The sequence below is a fragment of the Tenrec ecaudatus genome, chromosome 6, assembly GCF_050624435.1.
Source record: "Tenrec ecaudatus isolate mTenEca1 chromosome 6, mTenEca1.hap1, whole genome shotgun sequence".
Classification (NCBI taxonomy): Eukaryota; Metazoa; Chordata; class Mammalia; order Afrosoricida; family Tenrecidae; genus Tenrec; species Tenrec ecaudatus.
The window spans coordinates 126728664-126750370 of NC_134535.1; the positions used below are offsets into that span (position 1 = coordinate 126728664).

The 21707-nt window shown below is 54.3% G+C and overlaps 1 protein-coding gene across 9 annotated transcripts; it reads left to right on the forward strand.

The window, feature by feature from the left end:
• Window positions 1-1904: 1904 nt before the first annotated feature.
• On the forward strand, window positions 1905-20539 carry ZNF384 (zinc finger protein 384). Of its 9 annotated transcripts, none has more exons than XM_075552137.1 (12): window positions 1905-2000; window positions 3127-3186; window positions 8983-9053; window positions 9346-9583; window positions 9817-9864; window positions 10069-10402; window positions 11246-11338; window positions 14740-14964; window positions 15677-15859; window positions 17173-17251; window positions 18079-18237; window positions 18949-20539. In XM_075552137.1, the coding sequence occupies exons 3-12, from the start codon at window positions 8988-8990 to the stop codon at window positions 19363-19365; spliced, it is 1842 nt and encodes a 613-aa protein (XP_075408252.1). In that variant the 5' UTR covers window positions 1905-2000; window positions 3127-3186; window positions 8983-8987; the 3' UTR covers window positions 19366-20539. The 9 variants fall into 9 exon arrangements, with proteins under 9 accessions (XP_075408252.1, XP_075408251.1, XP_075408253.1 ...); XM_075552136.1 differs by lacking the exon at window positions 1905-2000 and adding an exon at window positions 2011-2247 and having other exon boundaries at window positions 18949-20538; XM_075552138.1 differs by lacking the exons at window positions 1905-2000; window positions 9817-9864 and having other exon boundaries at window positions 2486-3186.
• The last annotated feature ends 1168 nt before the right edge of the window (window positions 20540-21707 follow it).

Genomic DNA, 21707 nt, shown 5'->3' on the forward strand with positions numbered 1-21707 from the left:
GAGCACTTAACCATTTGCACCACCAGAGCGCCTTAAGCAGCGGCCTCCTACGATTGAAAAGGTGGTCTTCCGCTATGCAGCAGCTGATGTTGTGGGCCCAGCATGCTGACCAGATCAGGCCACACACTGGTGGCAGCCTTCTTTTACCTAAGCAACATAGATTTCCTTAACATCTCTAATGTACTCAGTAAAGCAGAGAGCGAGCGATGAGAGGACAGTTTCTTCCCTAATGGAGTGACGGTCTTGGTGTGGGGGGTTTGTGAGGGGGAGCCATTGAGTCCACGCCAACTCATGGGGACTGTATTCAACAGGACGAAACACTGCCTGGTCCCGGGCCCTCCTCAAGCATTTTTATGGTTGAGCCTATTATTGCAGCCATTGTCAATCCATTTTGTCAAGCGCCTTCACTTTTTTCGCTGCTGTTCTACTTTTACCTATACATGAGCACAGTGGTTATTCGTTGGGACTGCTAGCTGCAAGGTCAGCAGTTTGAAACCACTAGCCGCTCCTCCGCAGAAAGACGGGTCTTACTACACTCATAAACAGTTACAGGGGCATTTCTGCCCTGTGCTCTACAGTTGCTATGAGCCGGCATCGACTCAATGGCAGTGAATTGGGTTTTGGTTTTTCACTTCTCCAAGCATGACGCCCTTCTCCCGGAACTCATCTCTCTTGACAACACGCCAAAAGACAGTGCCACATATGTGGTATTGCAATAAAAGGTACAAACTATTGGCGCAGTGGAAATTTAAGAAACGGACTATTATGGGTTGGAGCAGCCGGGGAAAGCTTCCTGAAAGAATTCGTGAGAAGAACTGCAGCTGGCTTCTTCATACAACCTATGTTTACTGACTGTTTACTAATGGCAGGCTGTGAGGGCACAGAAGTCTTGCCTCTTGTGGGAAGAACTGGACAGTGAACGATGTAAACACAAGTATGGGAATAGAGACAGCAACATAAAAAAGCCGAGTGAAAAAATAAATAAGCTGAGCGTGAAGAATTCATGGTGGAGGATGGCTCCGATTTTGGTGACTGGGGGAAGTTATTAATTACTCTCTGGGTCTGAGGATGGCTGGCGGCAGGGTGGGTTATGTACTGGGCTGCTAACCACAAGGTCAGCAGTTCAAATCCAGCAGTTGCTCCTCAGGGGAAAGGCAAGGCTTTCTGCTCCCTGAAAGATGAACAGCCTCAGAAACCCAAATGGGAACGGGCTCTCTTCTAGAAGGTTTACTGAGTCTCGATCACGTGACAGCAGTGGGGGTTTTGGCAGCCCGAGTGATGATTTCAGAAAACCGCGGGACACATCCTTGATGGGTTAAAGCAAAGAGCTGTGACATTCCTGGGGTTGCGGGTGTCAAAGAGAAACAATTTCCTACATCTCCGCTTGAGTGGAGAGAAAGGAGACCCCAGCCTTTTTAAAATTTATTTTGCATACATAGATGTTTTAAATTTTGTTTTACATTTTATTAGGGGCTCATACAACTCTTATCACAATCCATACATAGACATACATCAATCGTATAAAGCACATCCGCACATTCTTAAGAACCTATACCTTTCCTTGAGTCTTGACGCACAGTTAGGGACCTGTGGCGCGTCTCCACGCCCCCACTCCCCGGAAGCCCTGCGCTCGGGGAGCCCAGCTCGGCTCCGGGCGGGACCCGCCTCCACTTCCGCTGGGCGTCACGGCCTCCGAGAGCGGCACGGCGTCCCCGGCGGAAGCCACTTCCGCCCCGACTTGTCGTCACTTCCGCCCGGACGGTCCTGCAGCCCGAGAAGCGCCGGACGTGCCCCAGCCCGTCCCGGAAGTGACTCGGCCTCGCCCCCCCCCTCTCCACTACTGCCCCCCCCCGTGCTATTTCCCTCCCCCCCTTTTCGTTTCCGGCTCCCGCCTTCTCTCCGCGGCGGCTCTTCTCTCCGCCCCCGGGGGGAGGGTGGGAGGGAGGGGGGCGTGGAGGAACTGGGGTTCTCGGGAGCCGGAGCTGCAGCACCACTTCCGGGTGAGTGAACGGGGAGGGAGGGGGGCCACCCACCGCCTCGCGCCCCCGCCCTGAGGGTGTCTCGCGCGCATTCCGCGCGTGGGAGCGTGGGGGGATGTCTCGCGCTTGAAGCCGTGCCCGCGCTCCGCCTGGCGCCCGCCCCCTCCCTTCGCCCCCCGAGCCCGCCCGCCCCGCGGGGCGCCCTCCTCCCCCCGCAAACGCCGCCCCGCGCGCGCCCTGGCTCTGCCGCCGCCGCAAACGCCGCCGGGTGAGTCTCGCGCCGCTACTGCCGGCGCGCGCCCAGCTCCCTGCTCCTCCCCCCTCCCATTTTGTTGGGGGGGCGGAGAAGGGGGGGTCCACGGTGTGACTGTGTGTCCGTCCCGGAACCGGAAGTGGTTGTGGAGGAGCGGGCGATGGGCAGGAATGGGGTGGGGGGGTGCCTAGGGGGCGGGTGCGGGTCTGGTGGGGAGCAGAGTTCAGCTCCCTGGAGGGAAGGAGGGGCATCCTGAGGCAGGGTCGTTGAGGAAGGGGTGTAGGTAGGACGACATCTGGAGCAGGTTCCCAGGGGCTGTCTCAGGGGAGCGAAGGTTTGGCTGGGGGGACAGCTGGGGTCTCCAATAGGTGGACCCCTGTGCAGGCTCGGGGAGGTACTTCTTGGCGCAGGGTCTCGGAGGGGGCAGGGGGCGAAGTGCTCACAGAAGTGGGGGGAGGCTCGAGGAAGTGGCTGGGCCCGGACTGGCACGGAGCCTGACACCGGGGCTCGTGCATCCCCTCCCTGCCCTGCGCTCTGCCTTCTGAGCCACTCAGCAGGGCAGGCACCTTCCTCCTCCTCCTCCTCCCATGCTCTCTGACCTCTGGGTACCTGTGGCCCCGGCCTGACCGCGGACCAGTGTCTGGACCCGGGAGTGCATTCCAAACGCTGGTGACACGAGTTCATCGTGTGGAAATTGGATTTCTTGCCCTTGCGCCCACCTAGGAGGTGGCACCGTAACTGCCGCTGTGTAGCCTTTCATCATTGGACTGTTGGCTGGGGGGCAATCTACCTGCCTCCCAGACAGCTGACAGCCAAGCCATTCCTGAGGTTCTCCACAGCAATATCAGGGTTGCACCTTTACTGGCCCCTGTAACCCAGGCGATTTGTTTACAGAGAGTTCTGGAGCCCTGGAAAGGAGAAGGTATAAATCGGCAGGAGGAAGAGAGAGAGAGGGTAAGAAATGCGAGGGTAGTGGTGGTGGTGGGGGAACAGCGGTAATAATCTTATGGGCTAATTTGTGACAATGTGGCTGACCTGCACTGGGGGTGGTTGCCTTTTCCCCACCTATTACCACTTGAGGGTACCAGGGAGCTTTTGTGTTTACAGTTGGCACTGCAACCTGTACCACTCTCCAGCCCCGTCGGGATTCGTGGGGAATAAAATTCGAAACGCGCACAGAATCCGCTGGGTACTGTTGCATTGTGTCCAAAGGAGACATTCCGTTTGGGGGGACACATGACACCCTATGGAGTTAAAGCTCTGCGCACAGAGAGCTGAGTGAGAGTGCAATTTCTGGAGAGCACTCCAGTGGCGGGCCTGAAGTCGACGTGTTGGGTGCGCAGAGCCCATGGCACAGGGTTATTTGACTGTGGTGGGGGGGGGCGTGTTTTCAGGAAAATAGCTTGTTCTTGGCTTGTTGGGAGTCACTAATGCATGTAATGGACTCCAGACGTTGAGCTGGACGGATTCAGAGCGAGAGGCGGGATGGAGAAGGCCAGAGTTCTAGGTAACCTGAAAATGACGAGGTGTGCGTCACCTCCAGAGTTGCAATTGGAGCTTGCGATCCTCTAGGTCTCTTTTCAGAACCTGTACCGGGGCTGCTTATAAAGGGTATTCCTCCAGGCTTCTGAGCCCAAACTATTTGGTGCCATCCCTTTCCCTCCACCCTCTTTTCTTTGGCGGCTTCACTTTTCCCCAGCTCCATCATTTTTAGTGACAGTGGCAGGCGAAGAGGAACTGCTCTGTTGTCCTTCCCCTGGGGTACAGGAACCCAGTGGTGCCCAGCGTAGAAGTTGCTGGCCCAGATCGCCAGCTGTGTAATGGTCCTGCTGGTCTGTGTAGGCCTGGGGTGTCTCCGCAGAGTGCTTCCCGAGAGATAGAGTTGGACTAAGCCTGTATGGAGTTACTTTTTTTCGTACCGAGTGTTCACACAGAGTGCCAGGCCCACCACCATCGAGTCAATTCTGACTCACAGTCACCCTGTGCAGGGTTTCAGAGGCTGCGGATCTCTCTAGGAGTAGCCTCAACTTTCTCCCGAGGGGTGGCTGGTGGGTTTGACCCTCCAGTAGTTCACAGATGGGAAGAGGGTCCCAAACGCTTGTGGGTGGTCTTCTTGGATGTCCGTAGAACTTGAGAAGGAACTTTGGACTCCTTGTTGAGAAGAATTGGTTGTTTGTTTGTTTGTTTTTAGAGTTGGTTTTCTGTGTTTCTTCATTTCGGTCCCTTGGACCCCTGGCAGCATCGTGGTCTAAGCCAACTGCCAGGTTAACCACATTTCCGTGGGAGAAAGGTGGGACTATCTGCACCTGTCAAGTTTTAAAGTCTCGGAAAGCCAAAAGAGCAGTTCTCCCCTGCCCTATAGTTTCCCTATGAGTCGGAATCAACTTGAAGGCGATGCGTTTGGTTTGGTTTGGGGGATTGTTTTTTTGTTTGCTTGCTTTTTCATTTCAAGGCCCTAGCTAATCGATCGAAACTTTTCTGTAGCTGGGCGTTTTGGAGTGGTTTCTCCCTGGGTAGTGCAAACCTTTGCACTCAATTACTAATACTAACCTAAAGGGGCTGGTTTGATCTCACCTGGTAGTGCTGAGGAGGAAAGGCCTGGCGATCTTCTGTGAAGATTTCAGCCAAGAAAACTCTGGGATGGGACGGGGAGACCTGCAAGAGTCAGAACTCAGCGCCTCGCGCTACACATTCACATCTTGTTTTTCTGGGTCTCGCAAGTTTTCCGCCTTTGACAGGATGGTCTCACCGCTCTTCTGTTGCTCATTGTAGTAGAGAAGATTTGAATTTTCCATCGGAACTGTTTCTGCATTACACAGGTTCCAACTTTGATGTTTTACTGTGACCATGGGTCTCTGCGTCGGTCGGAATTGACAGCACCGGTTTGGCCTTTGGTTTCTCCCGATACAGTGGCTTAGTCCACGGGCTGGGTTTTTCTGTGGTTGATTTTGAATAGCTTACTCATTCTCTCTCTTTTTCTTGATGCCGCGTTGGTCCATGTTGGTGATGGTCAGGCTGGGGCTGTAGATCTAATGCCTTTGGCTCGTCCCCTTTGGCATCAGGCCGGCAGTGTCATTTTCCCTAATCACCACCAGGAGTTCTCATCAAGTGGCAGTAGTTCTCTCTCTTCCTTTCAGGGGCACGTTGAGACTTTTTCTTTTTTGTGCTTCCTTTCTCCCATCACCATATGTCTGTGAACTTCTTGGGGGGGGGTCATTCCCTTCTTCCCTCCACCCCAATAGAAACTTGTTTGTGTTTCTTCACTTCTGGCCACTGAAAAACCCCGGCAGCATAGTGGGCCATGCAAGGTTGCTGGGAGCTGCAAGGTTGGTGGTTCAAACCCAAAGTCATCCCTGAGTTCAGAAGTCCCAATTCCTAGCAACTAAATTTGGTTGATGTGCTTTATGATTTTTTTTAATGGTTGAATGTGTTAAGGGAATGTTATTTTCTTGAGAGCTGAAAATCATCCTGTACTTGAGAGAGAGGTTTTGTTTTTTTTTTGTTTTTTTGAGAGACAGTCTAAAAAAATAGTGGTAGCTACCAGGAAAGAGGTAGAGGTCACCACTGTGTCTTCCCGAAGCACATGTTGGAGCCAATGGCTTCTTTATCCTTGGATGGTGGATAGCACTGTGGGAGAATGTAGTCGGAGAGTCCAGGGGCTGAGCCCGGAGTTGGAGTGTTACTGTGGAGAGAGAGAGAGAGAGAGAGAGAGAGAGTGTGTGTGTGTGTGTGTGTGTGTGTGTGTAGACTTCGTAGGGTTGTAAGAATGTTGATATGTGCCTACTTGGATGGTGGTTGATGGTTGGCTTGATGAGATTCCTCCATGTACGGTCGGTCCAGAGTAGGACAGCCAGAGGCATATGGACAGGAGACAGCTGTTGGTGGATGGGGCGCCAGGGACACATCTGCACGGGAGCCTTTTACTTTGTGCACTGGCCACAGGTGTCATTCGTGCTGCTCCAGCCGATCTACAGAGATTTAAATCTGCCTCACCCACCCGAGAATGGTTTAATATTTCTTTGGTGTCGTTTCGCAGGCAAAGAGCACCTGTAGTGGGGCCACTATTCTCCATATGCTTTTTGTATGAAAAGCCCGTGAGTTCCTTGATCTTGCCCCGGGACCTACTCTAGTTCTGCTCTTCAGCGTTGTTCTTTAAGGAACCAGATCAGGTGTCACTGTGAGTGGTACATGTAGAAGCTTTACTTGTATATTTTTCTGCTATTTGTTTTTGTTAACAGAAATAAATTAGGGCCCTAGACTGGGTATCCAAATAAAGTAGAGGGACCTTTTCTTTAACCCCCTCTCCAGTCTGGCTTTTCTTTCCATACAGATTTTATTCTGAAATCTGTTCATCTTGGTAGTCAAGCCAGGACTCATGGGCTGTGGACTGAGAATGTGATCGGAACTGTGTGTGGTTCTCTGTTCTCAAACTCTTTGATTCTGAAAACACTTCTTGCGATCTGCCTAGAAAATGTATAGAGTACATTCCTTGGGAGTATTCCACATTTAAATTCCTGGCTCATGCTACAACGCCAGAGTCGGCGGGGTGAGCTGTGTGGGTTAAGTGCCTTGTAGAACCTTTTTCCCTGGCTTGATTTTTGGTGCCTGGATTCCAGTCCCTCCTTCGCTGTGTTCCACAGGTTTGAGTCATCTAGGAGATGGGGATTACAATGCCCCTCAGAACTGGGGTGAGGGTTAATCGGTGTCATAACTGTAAAATGCTTAGGGCACCACCTCGTTGGGAGTAAGCCCTTAATAAATGTTAATGGTGATGATGTTGGCTACATAACTGTGTGTGTGTGTGTCTTTCTAAGAACCCATGGGGCTACTTTCTAAGCAACTCTGATTCACCAGTCGGACAGTGCGAATGACTGGACGGGTTGAGGCGGTGGGGAGAGGTCTTGTTCAGGATTCCCATCTGAAAGTGTTCTTATTCCAGGCTGTCAGTCCCTCCTCCTGAGAGTTCACATCCATGGCGGGGTCTGGAGGAGAGTGACAGCTTATGTAGCAGGCGCACCTGTTTTAATTTTCTGCACCATCCTTTCCTTCCTTGGCTCGCTGCTCTCCGCTGGAAGGTTAGACAGGTCAAGGTGTGAGCCCCTAACATTGTTTCAACCTGTGCACACACAATCCGCTTTGGGTTGGCTCGCTGTATGTGTGATTGTGTACGTGCTCAGTGAACACGTATAGGAAATGTGATCTCTGCCCCCAAAGAGCGTAAACTGTCATCTAATTTTTACCCCTATAGAAAGCTAGGGCAAGAAGGACTAGATGAACGCCCAGACTGTCTGGTTTTACTGTGCATACTTGATAACTCAAGAAGTAGGACTGACTGCAGCTAATTCCTTAAACTGTTCTAGTCACAGATTTGCACATTTTCCTCCTCTATATTGCTGCCTTTTAACTAAAAGGCTGGGATTCCGTTCTGCTTCCCTCTATACCGATATAATGAGTAGTAGGGGCCCTGTTTTACTGAGCAACAATTTTGATGAGATCCTTGAAGAAAAATAAGGAGAACAGGCTTACAGTTAGAGCGCTGTCCTTTCTCTTGTAACGCCGTTGTTGAAAGTATTTCCCTAATTGTCTTGTTGGCCACTTGAAATGCAATTTCCGAGACCAGTCCGGTCTCCGTCTCCCAGCATCTCTGCTCCCAGCACGTGCTCAATGGGCCCCGTGTGCTTGGGAGTCCCATCTGATCCCTCTCTGCTCGGTGTGGGGTAGGTGGGGGTGGTTATTTCCCTCTGGTCCTCCTGTCCTTCCCACCAGTGTCACACTCCCCGTCTGCCTGCCTTCTGCCAGGCTGGATCTTGCCCAGGATTTGGAAACTATTTGTGACCACACAACTGCCACGTGGGACTCACCCAGGCTAAGTGATCAGTGTGTGGAACCTGGGTGGTGGGATGCTCAGATCCTTTTCCCACAGGGGCTTGCAGTGAGACCCCGAGTGGCTACTTTTCTTGAATCATACCTCACTCCCAAAGCTTTAAACCTGCGGTAGCCCCATCACAAGAAACATTGGCACTCTTGTCAAGCAGAGTGTTTGAGATGCACACTTGTCCCGGTTCTGACTCCCCGAGGTGGGCATCTGGGAAGCTGCTGGCAGGACCCTTTCTAAAGTGCCGGGTCCTCGCTGCCCACCAGCTCACAGGGCACCAGCATGCTCTCAGACCTTGGTGGGCTTGGTGGGCACGATCACCAGACCTGAACTGATTCCCACCAGCGCCATTCTTTGACCCCTTTAAGACTTTTGGACAGGAGCCCTGGCGTAGGAAGTAGGTGCAGTCTCAGAAACCCACAGGCACTATAGACAGATTGCTTGGAATGCTTGAAATGTTTATTTCAAGGAAGGTGGATTTGAGGGGTTAAGAGAAAGAGGAACAGTGATAAGTACGAGTGATTGGCTTTGTGTAACTCTGGGCACATCCCTTCCCCTCTCGGTCTCGGTTTCTCTCTCGTCAGCAAAGGAAAGCCATACTGATTTCTGCTTCCCTGGGGCCTGGGGAGATCCCGCGGGTACCGGAGCTCGGTGTTAAGTGCTTCCGCAGCCATTGCTTCAGCCGGCATCGCTTGGTTGTGGGGGGAGCTAGTGCCGAGGAGTGGGTGTGATCAAGGGTACTGCTATCTAATATCCCTAGGGCTGACGACGACGAGCCTGTGGTCAGACCACAGACCCTTCCCCTCGCATTCTCCAGCACTGAGCTGCTTCCGTTTCATTCCTGGGTGTAACGTGGTCTCCCTTCCTTCCTGCAGGTAGAATGGAAGAATCTCACTTCAATTCTAACCCGTACTTCTGGCCTTCTATCCCCACAGTCTCAGGACAGGTAGGTGGCATTTGCTCCTTTGTCGCTCCTCCATGGGGTACTTTTATTTTTCTTCATTGTGAACTTTAAACCTGAGTCGTAGGCTGTATGATGTGGATGCAGAAGTCGGCTAACCCACAGGCTGCTCCACTGAGTCCCAACCACGGCACATCGTGCCCCACTTCTCTCGGGAAGCCCAAAGCAATCCACTCCTGGCTCCTTGATCTCTGAGGCAGACAAATGATGAGAAAGGGGCCAGGAACAGCCCGAATCGGGCTCTGAAGACGGCGCCCCCCTCCTCTCTCTCTTGTAGATTGAGAACACAATGTTCATCAATAAGATGAAGGACCAGCTGTTGCCAGAGAAAGGCTGTGGGCTGGCTCCACCTCACTACCCCACCTTGCTGACAGTGCCTGCCTCAGTGTCCCTGCCATCAGGCATCAGCATGGACACAGATTCCAAGTCCGAGCAGCTGACCCCACACAGCCAGGCATCCGTTACCCAGAATATCACGGTGGTCCCTGTGCCGTCGACAGGACTGATGACAGCTGGTGAGCCCCTCTGCTCCTCCCCGCTCTGAGGTGCTGATCTCCAGTGATCAGTACCCCAGGCTGGAGGGCTCCAAGGACACGGGGAGTGGGCTGTGCTTGATTGCTCAATCAGATTTTTATTAAGTGCCTACTGTGTGCCTCGCCATGTGCTGGGCACTGTGGGGGATACAAAGAAGTAGAAGATGCGGTCCCTGCCTTTGAGGAGGTGACATTCTTTCCTTCTCTGAATCAAGGAGTCTCCTGTTCTCAGAGGTGGAGAAGAGAAGGGAGTCAATCAAGGGGTAAATCTCACTGTTACCAGGGGGGCGGGGACAAGGGTTAGGAGACCATTATTTTTCTATAGGGTTTGGGGTTTCCTCTGTACTTTGGGTTGGGGGGCGGTGGCGGGGTTATTTAGACAGTGGTCTGGGGGGCAGTGACATGAAATACAGGCCCAGGAGGCGGCCTGGGCGCCCTAACCCATCTCCCTTTTCTCCCAATCCTAGGTCCGGGGCTGGTCATCACATCCCCCTCAGGCTCTCTTGTGACCACAGCCTCCTCCGCTCAGACCTTCCCCATTTCGGCTCCCATGATTGTCTCAGCTCTTCCCCCTGGCTCACAAGCCCTGCAGGTGGTCCCTGACCTTAACAAGAAGGTAGCCTCCACCCTCCCAGAGGAAGGAGGTGGCGGTGGCGGCGGCAATGTGAATGTGCCTCCTAAGGCCCCCCGGGGCCGGAAGAAGAAGCGGATGCTCGAGTCAGGGCTTCCTGAGATGAATGACCCTTATGTCCTCTCCCCGGAGGATGAGGATGACCATCACAAAGACGGCAAGACCTACAGGTAGGAGCCAAGGGACAGGATGGGGCAGGGATCGCTGCCTTGAGCCCCCCACACCTTGATCAGCCCCTTCCTCTGACAGCCTGCCGCCTCCGGTCCACTTGCATGTCAGGTGTTCTGGTGTGCGGAGGGCACGTGGAACACCGGCTACTGGCTAGTGCCTCTTTCCCCAGGAGGCTGGCCCACATCACTCTGCCTTTTCACTCAGCTCCAGGGCTCTTCAGCTTTGGCTTGTTGTGAAGTGACAGAATGTCGTTTCTGTCTTGTAATAATGGCTGTGGACTTGGTTGGAGATTTTGTGACCAGCTCTTTTTTTTTTGGCTCTCTCCATTTTCTATTCCTATTTTTCCTAGACACCTTTCTTGGAAGCACCTAGTCCTCACCTGGGTGCCACCTCGTGGTTTTTGGGCAGTATCTGAGCACTGAGCCTGCCGGATCGTGCATGGTTGGGATGGTGGGAGGGGCCTACAGGAAAAGGTGGGAGGAGTAGGAAGCCTCCCCTGCTTTGGGTTACACGCTGAGAAAAAGTGGCTGCTTGCTCACGTTCCAATTCATGGAAACCCTTAGATCCTTTACGTCCTTCATGTGGTCCATGAGCCCAAGAGTATGACATGCCTATTTGCATGTGGTACTCTCCATGCGTGATTCTGTGAGTAACGCCCTGCCTTTGAATGCTGAGAGGCTTCTAGTCACGGTGAGGCTGCCAAGGGCCCTCGTGGGTTTGGGCCCCAGTGTACGGAGCGGGGAACCACTGCCACAGCTTGGCTGCAGACGGGCAGATGTGCATGGCTGGGAGACGGGTCTGTCCTTAGTGTACCGAGATGGGCAATGTTGTTCCCATTTTAGGAGCGAAGGGAACTGCGACACAGGAAATGGACAGAGCCTTGGGCTCATGGATTCAGTTCCCGGCTCCACCACGAACTTGCTGTGTGACCCTGGGCAAGTCCTTTTCCCCTCTCTGGGCCTCAGTTTCCTCATTTGTAAAATGGGGAGAATTCTGTGTATGCCTCCCATTTGTTGGGGACCGCCAGAGAAAGCGCGTGCAGGAGTCAGCCATCGGCGTTTAGAGCAGCCACGGCGACGGGCTGTCTACGTCCTTTGTGCATGAACGTGAGGGCAGGGTTGCTATGCAGAGAAGGAGTGAGCACTGCCCAATTCCTGTTCATGGCAGCCACCTTCTACAGTACAGGCACGCCCACCCTGTGAGGTTGAGGTGTCCCTGGGAACCGCTCACACCCCATCATGTCTAAAGCACACCTGGCATTCTCTTATGTGTCATTTCATAAGGGAACTCCCCCCCTTTTTTTTTTTGATTGATTGTATAGAAATCTGGGTTTTTATGCATTGGCCCTGGATGGGGTCACTGGGACATGTTGTAGACGGAGTGTCTCTGAACATGCTCTAGCACCTTGCGAGTGGCCCCTGGTCCTCTGGCTCTGACTGGGGTCTTTTGGATCCCCAGACTCTGCATGTGGAGAGAATATACCACCGGGAGGAGGCCGTGGTGGGCTTCTTCCTGCCTCCCCGGGCGACTGAAAAGATAGCTGAAGCTTAAGGAGGAGTAACTCATCTAGGTGAACAGGTGGGACGTCTTCAGAAATTCAGAACTCTCTGTTCCAAAAGAACTTGTTGCTCACAAGGAATCCCAGTGTCCACTGACGCGTGAGAAAGCCCCTCCACCCGTGTGGCAGCCCCACCAGGTGCTTCCTTTGACCCTGGGCAAGTCCGTCAGCCCCTCGCCTGTGTCCCCCACCTGTCCCTGGGAAAGTTGGTCACAAGGAGACCATCAGACTATCTGCTGGAAGTGTTTTAAAGGAACATTAAGTGCCTGAAATGAGTTTGAGCATCTCAGGAAGGCGAGTTGAATGATCATTCAAAGTAAAGGTAGCCCAGAAAGTTGTACTGTGTGCTTCTGAGAGCACGCTCCTGGCTGCGTTTGGTGTGGCCAGTGCCCCTGCAGCTGTGCCCCTCTGCTATGGAGGGCTGCCCTCCTCTGCCCCGGCCTGCAACTCTCCTGAACCACGTGCCTTCCCAACGGCCCACAATCTCGTACTCTTCAGAACGGGAAGCACTTTGATGACCGTGCAGCCAGTCCCTTCTCTGTGGCTTCAGTCCTCAGGGGACTCCATCCTCTGCGCGAAGGCCTCCAGCGCAGGGTTCTGAAATTCCATTGGAGTCGTGGCAGCGTGGGGAAGGACTGGTTCCCCGGGACATAATCACCTCACCCTGCGAGCATTACACTTGCCAGGCCGGTGTGAATAGAAACCGTGTCCTTCTGGAAAGGGTCTATCGGGTCCTGCAGGAGCAGCACCACAAATGGCAAGAATTTTTATTATCATTGTCTGACGTGGACCGGACCCCGGCCCTCCTGCACGCCAAGCCGTTGTCTGTGTCTTCCACAGACTCTCCTCTTGTTGGGAACGGCCGCAGCGGGTCCTGCCCTCTCAAAGTCACTGTGACGGTACAAGTGCAGCAGTGTCACACAGGACTGCGAGTTGGCGAGTCTCGGGGTGTTCTTTGATCTGGAGAAACTTTGACAGGTGGAGTGCTTTGCAAGGTCACCACGGCTGTATCTGAGTGAAGGCCATAGTGGCCCGAGCTGCTTGCCCTCAGCACTGATGGTACCGTGGGCTTACCCAACTGTCCTGAGTGTTTGCCAACCTCCTGAGGGCCAGATGTCCCGTCTCCATTTGACAGATGGGAAGGGCGAGACGGGCACACAGCCCTGTACTAGAACCCTGAGTCCACCTCGCTGCCCAGGCCCCTCTTGGCTGTGCCCGAGATGGCGCGCACAGTACGCAAACTCTCCTCCTGTACAGCGATTGAGCAACCGTCAGGGATGGGAAACTGGCAGCCAGATTTCCTTGAGAGCTACCAAGTGAATTGGGAAATAAATAGGAACAGGCCTCAGTTATTGGAATCTCAGCAAAAATATTACCACAGGGACCTTCTCCCAACAAACAGTGATAACTCTTCGCCTGCTGAAGACCTCAGGGTTTCATCTTCAACCATGACCTCAGTTGTCCTCTGAGAATGCTCATGAGATCAGGAAAAAAGGTCAAAGCCAACACCTCCTGCCCTGTCCAGCACTTCCTTCTGACAGAGAGAGGCTGGGAGAAGGGAGACTTGCCCGGCTTCGCGGCCGCTGCCTGTCTGAGCACATTTCATGCCCTGCCGAGCCGCTTGGGAAAACGAGGCTCTCACACATACCTAGCTCTTAGCCAGGAAAGGCTGAGTGCGGGGCGCTTTCATGGGGCGGAGGCCTCCTGGTTTGATGCTTTCGGACGGCCGCTGAGCAGGAGGCAGGTGTGCCGACTTGGGCCCTGGGTGCAAGCCCAGCCACATGGTGCTGGCGTGGCCCCGGGGGCCATGTGCTAGGGACAGCACGGCTGATGGTGTTGGGAGATTAGACCCCACCAGCACTTACATTGGCTCAATGGAAAGTGATTCTCACTTGTGTGCAGAGGCCTGGTCAGGAGCTCTGGTGGCGGCGTGGCTACGCATTGGGCTGCTACTCGAGGTCAGCAGTTCAGATTCACCAGCCACCCCAAGGGGGAAAGGCGAGGCTCTTCATTCCCATATCAAGCTACAGTTTTGGAAACTCCCAGGGGCAGTTCTGCCCTGCCCTGGGGTCCCTGTGAATGAGAATCAGGAGGATTGCCAGGAGCTTTGGCTTTGGAGTTTTGCTGGGGGCTGGGAGCGGGGCGGGGTGGAGCACATCAGACAGAGTTGGGGGCCAGTCATAGGTGGTTTGGAAGAGCCCCTCCTAATGATTGTGCTAATTCTTTCCACCACTGCCCTCCCAGGAATCACTGCCAAAGAGGAAGTCAGGGGAAACCCGAGAGAGGAAGGCTGACAGGGAGGGGCTAGAAACGGAGTCTTTCTGGGGGTCTCTCAGAGTCATCTGGTTCCTCATTTGTCATCGCTTTCCTTGGGAAAGGAGTTCTTTAAAGGTTTGAGATCAAGTTGTCGGTAGAATAAAACCGGAGTAACAGAGGTTCCCGTCTAGTTCTGGCCCATTGAAATCCAGTTTCCCAGAGCCCGCAATAAGGTTCGGTTTCTTTTTTTTCTTCTGGCTGGTTTCTCATTGTTGTGTGCTCTGAGGTCCTGTCCCTCCGCAGCCTTTGGTCAGGTGTCTGTCTGTAGCGTGCGGGACACTGCGTTAGGGGCTTGAGCTGTGGCAATGCACAAAGCGACCCTTTGCTGGGGCCGCCCTGGGTAGTTGGAATGGTGAGAGGTGAGCGAGCTAGGTGGGCTCCGCTGGAAAGCGGAGGGGAGGGGAGGTTCGGCCAGGCCTTCTTGCCGGGACGCCTTCTAACCGTTGCCCCTCGCTTGGCCAGGTGCCGGATGTGCTCCCTGACGTTCTACTCGAAGTCGGAGATGCAGATCCACTCCAAGTCCCACACGGAGACCAAGCCCCACAAGTGCCCGCACTGCTCCAAGACCTTCGCCAACAGCTCCTACCTGGCCCAGCACCTCCGCATCCACTCGGGGGCCAAGCCCTACAGTTGTAACTTCTGTGAGAAGTCTTTCCGCCAGCTCTCCCACCTTCAGCAGCACACCCGGTAAGACTGCTCTCAGTTTTGCCTGGCTGTGGCCTCCCTGCCCGCCAGGGCCTAGTGGCCTACTCCTGCGCCTCTCTCCACGTCACTGTCTTCTCCCTCTCCCTCTCCCTTCCCAACTGGCCCTCCTCCAGCCTCCGTTTGCTCCCGTCACTGACTGAAAAATGAGCGCTATCCTGGCGGCTTGCGTGTGGTGTGGCGGGGTGGAGGTGAGGTCTGAACAGTTCTGGCCACCAGTCCCAAAGTCTGGCACAATTGTTGTGGTTTCTCTCTGTGTCTCTGTGTTTGGAACTCTGCAGAACAGGCCCTGCTTTTACTCTGTGCTTCACTTGAGAGCCGAGGTGTGCATCCCACGGCAGGCCCTTGGGGCACAGGCGGTGTTGGTCTTGGTTCAGGTTACTGTTTGGAAGCAGGGTGTCTGTGGTGAGTCTGTGACCGTAGGTAAACAGAAAACAGCAGAGGGTCGACGAGACTGACTACTCCCGGAAGGTCACCAGGCTCCCTGGTTGCCACATTCCATCTCACTGCCGCGCTAGCCAACGACTAGAAACCAGCGCCGGGCGTCCTCGCCGTGAGCTGCTCCACGCTGGAGCGGCTTGGGGAGGAGGGCGGAGGGGTGCTTCCATCCTTCGAGCAACATCATTTCACCCAGCAGAGAGCTGAGCCTCGGGGTCGAACGGCTTCCTCCTCCCCCCCTTCCTCTCCTCTCCGGCAGGATCCACTCCAAGATGCACACGGAGACCATCAAGCCCCACAAGTGCCCGCACTGCTCCAAGACCTTCGCCAACACCTCCTACCTGGCCCAGCACCTCCGTATCCACTCGGGGGCCAAGCCCTACAACTGTTCCTACTGCCAGAAGGCCTTCCGCCAGCTCTCCCACCTCCAGCAGCACACACGGTAAGGGTGAGTGGCAGGCTGCTGCCCCCCGCCACGCTGGCATGCCCTCCCCACCCCCGCCCTGGACACACAACGGCCCGCATGCGGGGGGCGGGGGAGAGACCTGGCTGGAGGAGAAGGCCTCTGGGAGAGGAAGACCAAGAGCGGCAAGAGGCCAGAGCTGCGGCGGGAAGAGATGTGGCTGTGACGACCCCGTGTTACGGAGGAGCAAGGACTCTCTCTCCACCGAGTCTTCCTCTGCAAAAGAAGTGGCACACCTGGCCAGGATTCCTCCTCGATGCCAAAGCCGGGCACGTGACCGCGGGAGAGGGCACCTCTGGCCCCGAGGGACCAACTGTGAACGAACAGGAAATGCCATCGGACGGGAGCTGGGAGCCAGCCTGGGCACACCTAAGACAACAAACCAGCCTCAAGTCAGGAAAGCACACACACCGAGCAGCGGCATAGGACTGAACTTGCAGTGCACTGTGCCCGTCCGGGCCCACGCTGCCCCACGAGACTGCGTGATTCCGAGGACCCAAACCTGCCCTGGGGAGAAGTGGTGCTCTTTGGCGGTCTCAAGTGGAACTCTCAGCCTCCTCACCGGCTTCCCGTGGACGTGGGGCTCCACCTTCGGGTGTCCAGTCACTTCACTTTCGGAAGAGGAGCCAGCTGTCCTCTTAGGGAGGAGACGTATTGTGCAGTGTTTTCAAGGTTGCAGATTGGAGAGACACAGGAGCACTGGGACACTCGGGTTGTTCTGAAGGCCGTGGCTGATCTCAGTGACAGGCCCTGTAGACTTGGGCATGGAAGTCAAAGGGGTACCAAGCTAGGGATTTGTGCCACGAGGGGCTGGCCTGGGCAGAGTGCCGTGGGGTTTGTGACGACTGGCTGTTCCTCAGCTCTTCTCTGACCGGTGAGCTTTCTGAGGCTTGAGGCGGAGCGGTTGACTTCTGACTGTTGGTGGACCAGAGGAGTGTTGTGTTGTCTCTGTGTTAGCTGTACGTGTCTGGACAGTGATGCGAGACAGGTGCTGGAGGACCTGGTTTGTGAGCCACACTGTGGTGCCTTTCCCCTGGGTGTCGAGCCTCCCGTTCCCCTGGTGTCCAGTAGGAAGGAGGTGTGGCTTGAGCTCAGTCATGTTGGCAGTCCAGCCTGATCCTGGTTCTGGTCCAGCTCAGGGAGGACCTGAGGCTGCTGCCTCCTGGAGAGACCTGCCCAACGTGCCCCTCGGAGAGCAGGAGTGGCCGTGGGAGTGAGGAGGAGGAGGAGGAGCCCCTTTGGAGGGGCCTTGTTGACACCCTCTCCCTTTGCTGTGTTCTCATCCTGTGCAGAATCCACACCGGCGATAGACCGTACAAATGCGCACACCCGGGCTGTGAAAAGGCCTTCACACAGCTCTCCAATCTGCAGGTAAGTGCCCCTCCCGTCACACGCGACCTGAGCCTGAGGCTTGAGGCTCGGGTCTGCAGCATCCTCAGGACTGCTCCTTACTCTTAAAAATCACAGAGGAACCCAAAGAGCTCTTGTCAGGTAATGTCTTTCTACAGACACTGAAACAGATAAGCCTGAAGGGCTCTTAATAATTTTAAAATAACAATTTAACACATACTTACATATGAGAAGAATGGTGGGTTTAACTGCCATCTTTGTAATGTGAGCGTCTGGCCTCAGAGAAGCAGAGGGGGTGGTGTTTCTAGCTGCTGTAGTTCAGTCTGCTGCAATGTCACGCAGTATGTAAACCAGCCGCCTGCCTGCCCTCGGGTCCAGTCTGACTCAGTGGTCCCCACGGGCAGGGTGGAGCTTCCCCTGCGGGTTTCTGAGCTGTAGCGCTATGGGAGCAGGAAGCTCGTCTGTGTCCCGGGCCTGGCTGACCTTGTGGTCAGCAGCTCCCCCTGCCTTGCCCCCCATGCCGTACCTGCTGCACCCCTGGGGCTCCTTTGCCCTCTGTGTCATCAGGTGGAAATGCGTAGAAAGGGACAACGCGCCATCTTGATAGGACTTTGAAAGCAGTGTTGACCTTGTTGGGCCCCAGATAAGGTCTTGGGGTTCTCTAGAGAGCCCCATTTCCCACTTGGAACCGGAACCCTGGCGTGTGCTGCATGAAGCATGCTTGCTGCCGCCTCTGGCTCCGGACATTCCACATGTACCATCTCCACTGCCTGTGAGCAAGAGCCCGGAGAGCAGGGTCCTGGGAGGAAAAGGGCATGCCCTCATCCAGGTTCCGCCGTTGTGCTCAGTCCCACAGGCGGCAGCACAACAAAGACAAACCCTTCAAGTGCCACAACTGCCACCGGGCGTACACAGACGCGGCGTCCCTAGAGGTGCACCTCTCCACGCACACGGTGAAGCATGCCAAGGTGTACACGTGCACCATCTGCAGCCGGGCGTATACGTCGGTGAGTGCTCGCTTCCCCGCCTGCTGCCTGGACAAAGGCCGGCCCCAGCACAGGGAATAGCACGCTGCCGCCGGAGCAGCACCTCCAGAGTGGGTAGAGAGAATCCACGTTAGGAAGTTAGGGGGCCCCTGACCCATAAGCCCATAAGCAATGATTGAGAAACAATAACTATTTCTCTTAGGCATCAAGCAAAATAAAGCTTCGGAGAGCTTGCGGGGTGGGGTTGTTCCATGACATGTTTTCCATTCGACTCCAGGAAGAGGTTCTAAAGTGCTTCAGGCAGACATCTCTGCAAAAGGCCACCTGATCCTCCTGCCAGTTAAATACCCATGGGGTCTTCTTAAAGCACCCCTCTCCACTCTCTGAAAAGTGAACACTGAAAACTTGTCCTTGGGAGAACCTGTTGTGACTCTAGACCAGCGGCTCTCAACTTGTGGGTCGCAACCCCATTGGGGGCTTCGAACAACCCTTTCACAGGGTTGCCCCACTCATAACAGTAACAAAATGACAGTTATGAAGTAGCAAAGAAAGTAACTTTATAGTTGGGTCCCCACCACATGAGGAACTGTATGAAAGGGTTGCGGCCTGAGGAAGGTTGAGGACCACTGCTCTAGACTATTTGTGTGTCCAAAATGCTCTATTTAAAGCATAGGAAGAGCTCGGGAACTACGTCTCTTTCATTCCTCATTCATTTTTAATCATCTCTTTCAGGAAACCTACCTTATGAAGCATATGCGCAAACACAACCCTCCTGATCTCCAGCAACAAGTGCAGGCAGCGGCGGCGGCAGCAGCAGTGGCCCAGGCCCAGGCCCAGGCCCAAGCTCAAGCTCAAGCTCAAGCTCAGGCCCAAGCTCAAGCTCAGGCCCAAGCTCAAGCTCAGGCTCAAGCCCAGGCCACCCAGGCATCACAACAGCAGCAGCAGCAGCAACAGCAGCAGCAGCAGCCACCACACTTCCAATCCCCTGGGACAGCCTCCCAAGGTGGGGGTGGTGGGGACAGCAACCCCAACCCTCCCCCTCAGTGTTCCTTTGACCTGACCCCCTATAAGACGGCGGAGCACCACAAGGACATTTGCCTCACTGTCACCACCAGCACCATCCAGGTGGAGCACCTGGCCAGCTCTTAGAGACCTGTGCTACCACCCACCAGGAAGAGGGGAAAGAAGTTCTGGTCCCTTCTTTCTCCGGTTCCTCTTCTTCCTTGACAGGCCTTGGCTCCAGCTCCTTAGGCCTCAGGCACAGCCTTTCTTCACAGGATGCCGTCCTTACCCTAACTCTGCAGAAGGAACATCAGCCCTCCTAACTGGCAAAAGAATGCTGAGCTGGTAGTGTAATCCAGCAGCCCCCGCCCCGCCCAAGCATAGCTTTTAAAACTCGGGGGTTGGTGCTCAAGGGAGGGATTTGCTGTGACCTCATAGAAACTTGTCCATTGTAGGCACTTACCCTCTCCTTCACCCTCCTCATCCTCCACGGTTGGGCTGATAGAAGACTAGAGGCTGGCCCTCCCAGATAACAGAGAGGAGGGAGCCCTACATGGAACCGGCCTCCTGCTGTGTTCTTGCCTGCAGAAGAACAGCGGTTTCTCACATGCCCTCCCCCGGGAGCCCTCCCTTCCCCTCCGTGCTCTCACTGCACCTCCTACCAAACGCTGGAGGAAGGCGCCCCGGGTGGGAGCCAGGCCTCCCTTTATTTATAAGAGGGCAAGGGCTGAGAGGTGGTCCCCAAGGGGCCCAGGATTCTCAAGGCGGTCAAGGATGGCTTAGAAGTAGTCCCTCCCCCTGCTCTCTGTCCACCAGGACCCTGGACCCTCAGTCTCCCTATCCCAGACCTCAGGGGGCTATGGGAGCTGTGCGCCCTCTAGGAACTCCCCGGCGAAGCGGGGTGCTACAGAGAAGGGAGAGTTCAGGGCAAACCCAGACTGGACTCAACTCCCCAGGTGCCACGGTCGGTTGCCGGACATGGATTTATATATAAATACATATATATATATAAATATATATATACCCACTCATCACAGCCATCTTTGTTGTAACCATTTCTGTGTTTATAAATGCATTATCTCTTAAGAATTTTCATACTGGTTTATTTTAAATTTTTGGCTTGGTTTTTCTTTTCCACCCTGTCCCTCTGGCCATAGCATTTTTGTTTTCGTTTCTCTCTTTTTAAATCATGGCAGATTTCCGAGAAAATGGAAAGAAAAAAAAATCAGGAAACCAGTTGTTACAAAGCAATTTACAAATGAAGACAAAAAAAACCCCAACTACTTCTGTACAAAACAAGGGGGGTTTTTAGAATATTGTATAGAAATAAATTCATGTTCAAGGATCAGAGGCAGTGCAGCGACTGATGTGAGTGAACGAGGTCAGTGTCAGAGACAGACTGAGGATTTACACCATGATGTGCGTGCATGTGTAATCCCCAAGCCATGAAAGGACTGCTGGGGGGGGGGGTTCACTGAAATCTTGATTTATGGGGATTTCTTTAAAAGTATGTCATGGGGCTACATTGCCAAAATTGGTGAGACCCAGATTTGTTACGGAAGCGAAGGCTCCTTATCAAAAAGAGCAAGCAAAAGGTCCGTGTCCGCTCCAGTTGGTAGGTGAGTGTTGTGCACATGCACTGTTGCCCGTGGCGCCTCCCACTTGAGCTTCCCAGTGGGGTGAACGGCCACCAGCTACTGGGGACAGAATTGAGTTTAGGAGTGTTCCAGTGCGGAGGAGAGAGTGGGTCAGGAAACGTGGGTTTCTGCTCTGGTTCTACCATCCACTGTAGCGCAGTGCGAGCCAAGACGCTCTTCCTCGGAGCAATTGGGCTAAATCGCCTGCAAGGTACTCTTGAGAACTTGACCCTCCAAGCCCTGAAAAGGGGGTGACAGCTCCCCCATCTGAGAGCTGGTGCCCGATCTCTGACACTGCCCGCCAACAGGGCTCAGGACCCCAGGGGCATGTGGGCAGCTGATCACGTGACGCCCATATAACTTCAGTTAGAGGTCGTAGCTAAGGTTGGTATTGCGACATCAGTGACTGGACCACATACGACCACATGCACTACTGGGTTTTTTGCTTCCAGAATACTTAGCTTTGACTTGCTGCTTTCGCCCACTGTTGAAAGGCAGCGGCATGAGAACCAGTCTGCTCTTGCTAAGGGCCCTGCGTTCTGTGTGAGTACCCATATCCTCACCAGTCCAACGACCTTACGAGGTAGCAGTTGATATTCCTATAATTAGAGGGAGGTCTGTTCTGTACTGCCGAAGGGTGCCTCACCTGGCCGCTAGTCAAATTGAGGTTCGTTTTGTCTTCTCATGTCAACTAATCCAAGGTACAGGTGGGAGATGTGTCGTCTGAAAGCTTGAGCGCGTTTCATTTCTGTCAAAGATGTGAGTTCGGGGTGATAACTCCAAAATACATTCTGCTGACAGTCTGGTGGTGGAATTGTGGGTAGGTTTTGTTTCCTAGTGTGGGGGCACTGG